A 2,431-nucleotide genomic window follows, 5' to 3' on the forward strand; every position below is an offset into this window, starting at 1 on the left:
TGAAAATCAAATTTTTGTCCTGCTGTTCATATCTGGCCTTCATTGAATCTGATGGCAACAAAAGATGAGTCATTAATTTATATTAACAACTCTAGCTTGGGGTTAATATTAAGAAATTAGAGAAATAAAATTTCCTATGTCCCAAACACTATGCTCCAAAATAGTAGGGTAGGGTCCCATATAACGTCCAAACCAATGGAGACATGGGAAGGAACAATATAAGTGAAACAAAACAAAATCTCTCTCTCTCTTAGCCAACTGTAACGCTATTATTCTGTTCATTTACATCACCCAATCCATTTAGAGGAACTCAAACCCGAACCGATGAGAGTGCCTTGTTGAAATGTTTAGCTTTGGTGTGAAGGTACTCGTTCCAAGTAACCGGTCGATAGAGGGGTGGGTGAGTTGGCCCTACTAATTTTGGATGGGGTGATATTTCCACAGTAGACGGTGGCCCATATAAATAAGCCGAGGATAGCCGGTGATGGCTACGGTTCACCATGGCCCGGTGAAGAACACTCTGGTATGACCCGTTGGACAGTATATGCATAAGGTCACCAACGTTGATCACAAGCCCCCCCGGTACCGGAGGAACCGCGACCCATCCGGCTCCCTCTTTAAAGACCTGCAACCCACTAGTGCTGTTTTGGTAGAGGATGGTGAGGAGAGTGGAGTCGGTGTGCGGGGCGAGACCCATGGCTCGGTCCGGGTCCGGACAAGCCGGGTAGTAATTCAACTGTAAAGCTGCTGAGGCCTCTTTGAAGTCAGTTTTTGGGCCGGCCCACTTGATATCCTCTTTGGCAATTATGCCTAGGGAGCCCAGCATGAGCCACATCAATCTCCCGGCTAACTTTTTCATTTCTTCCTTGTATTCTTTAATCACATCACTGAGGAAGAAACAAATAAATGAAACAATCAAATTACAAAAGAATCAGAATACTGTATGCAACAGTGAAGCTGCTATTATGCTGGTGATACAACAAGCAAACACTTGACAAGTGGGTTGGTTTTTTTTTTTAACTCCATTACTACTGCTAATCTACTTCGTGGGTCCATAGCTTTCATTGTAATCTTTGCTAATTGCATTAAGAAAAGCAAATGGGAGGGGGGGGGGGGGTTGGGTTTTGCCACAAAAGAGAAAAATATCAGAACAAAGAGATTCAATAATAATCAGAATTTGCACGTGCATTCGCATGTGTGCAATGGGTGCTCACCAGTGGTAGCTGAAATCTTGGGGCCAAAGTTGGCGAAAATGCTCGTCTGGTGGCCCAACAATAGTGAACCCCTCAGACCACATAAGCTTAGAAAAAAAGGAGGAAATCCTGGCAAATCCATAGCCGGAGACGCCATCAGGAGACCTTGCAGCTTTAAGTTTTTGGTGAACTGGTAAAGAGAAAAGGGAGCGGCAAGTGTGCTCCACCATATCAAGGAGACTTGTGGAGATACCATGGTTGGTGACTTGGAAAATTCCCCAAGTTTTGCATGCATGGCCAATACCTTGAAGAGCATTAGGATCGTTAAGATCGACAAGTGGCACTGATTCAGTGGCGAAGGTTTCTGGGGAAGGGTCATCGCGTTGATTCCATGCGTAAGAGTCGGGCAGTTCGTGGAGTGAGGTGAAGTCGGGGTGTTTGAGTTGTTGTTGGGGGTGGGCTCTAAAGGCGTCTGAGAACCTCGAAGGCATTGTCGATATCAAAGAAAGGAAGAACCCGTACTTGCTATATAAGGGAGAAACCCTGAAATAAATATGGGTTGGGTGGCTCTTAATGAGTTAAAAAGGTGTACTTTGCAGCGAGGAAACAGAGAAAATGAGCGAACACATATGATGGCTTCTAGTGTATATATAGAGAGAGCACGAGACACAATATCTAATTCAAAAGTATTAATATAAAACTTAAAATAAACTCAACTCCTATTATATTATCCATAACAAAATATTATCAAATTCCTCGTCTTCAAAAGTCTTTTTTTACTTTTAAACTTATCTTTTTTGTAAAATTATTATCAAAATGTTTGAAAAAATTAATATTTTTTAACTTTACTGATATGGCATAAACATAGATGACAAGATAACATTTAATTAATTTTTTAAAATTTTAAAATTTCAAAAAATTATAAAAATTATTTTTAAAAATTAAAAATCATTAAATTATTTAAAAATATGAAAATTATAAAAAAAATATTTTTTAGTATTTTAGAAAATTAATTAAATGATGACATGTCATCTATGTGGCAATCCATGTATATGCCACATCAGTAAAGTTAAAACATGTTAATTTTTCATTCATTTTAGGATGATTTGACAAAAAAATACAAGTTTAAGAGCTAAAAGAGACAAAAATTAAATGGAATGTTAAAATAACTTTATTTTTTAGTAAAATTAGAGAATTAAAAAATTAGTATAACAAGTAATTATTAGGTGATTAAGTCT

At 38.4% G+C, this 2,431-nt stretch overlaps 1 protein-coding gene across 1 annotated transcript; it reads right to left on the reverse strand.

Moving 5' to 3' along the window:
• On the reverse strand, positions 1 to 1,809 carry LOC107897230 (gibberellin 3-beta-dioxygenase 1). The gene is made up of 2 exons (XM_016822604.2): positions 1,215 to 1,809; positions 1 to 887 (listed from the first exon to the last, which is right to left on the reverse strand). Exons 1-2 carry the CDS (start codon positions 1,682 to 1,684, stop codon positions 311 to 313), a joined length of 1,047 nt encoding a protein of 348 aa, XP_016678093.1. The 5' UTR covers positions 1,685 to 1,809; the 3' UTR covers positions 1 to 310.
• Positions 1,810 to 2,431: the final 622 nt, after the last annotated feature.

This window comes from Gossypium hirsutum, chromosome A10, assembly GCF_007990345.1.
Source record: "Gossypium hirsutum isolate 1008001.06 chromosome A10, Gossypium_hirsutum_v2.1, whole genome shotgun sequence".
NCBI classification, from domain to species: domain Eukaryota; kingdom Viridiplantae; phylum Streptophyta; class Magnoliopsida; order Malvales; family Malvaceae; genus Gossypium; species Gossypium hirsutum.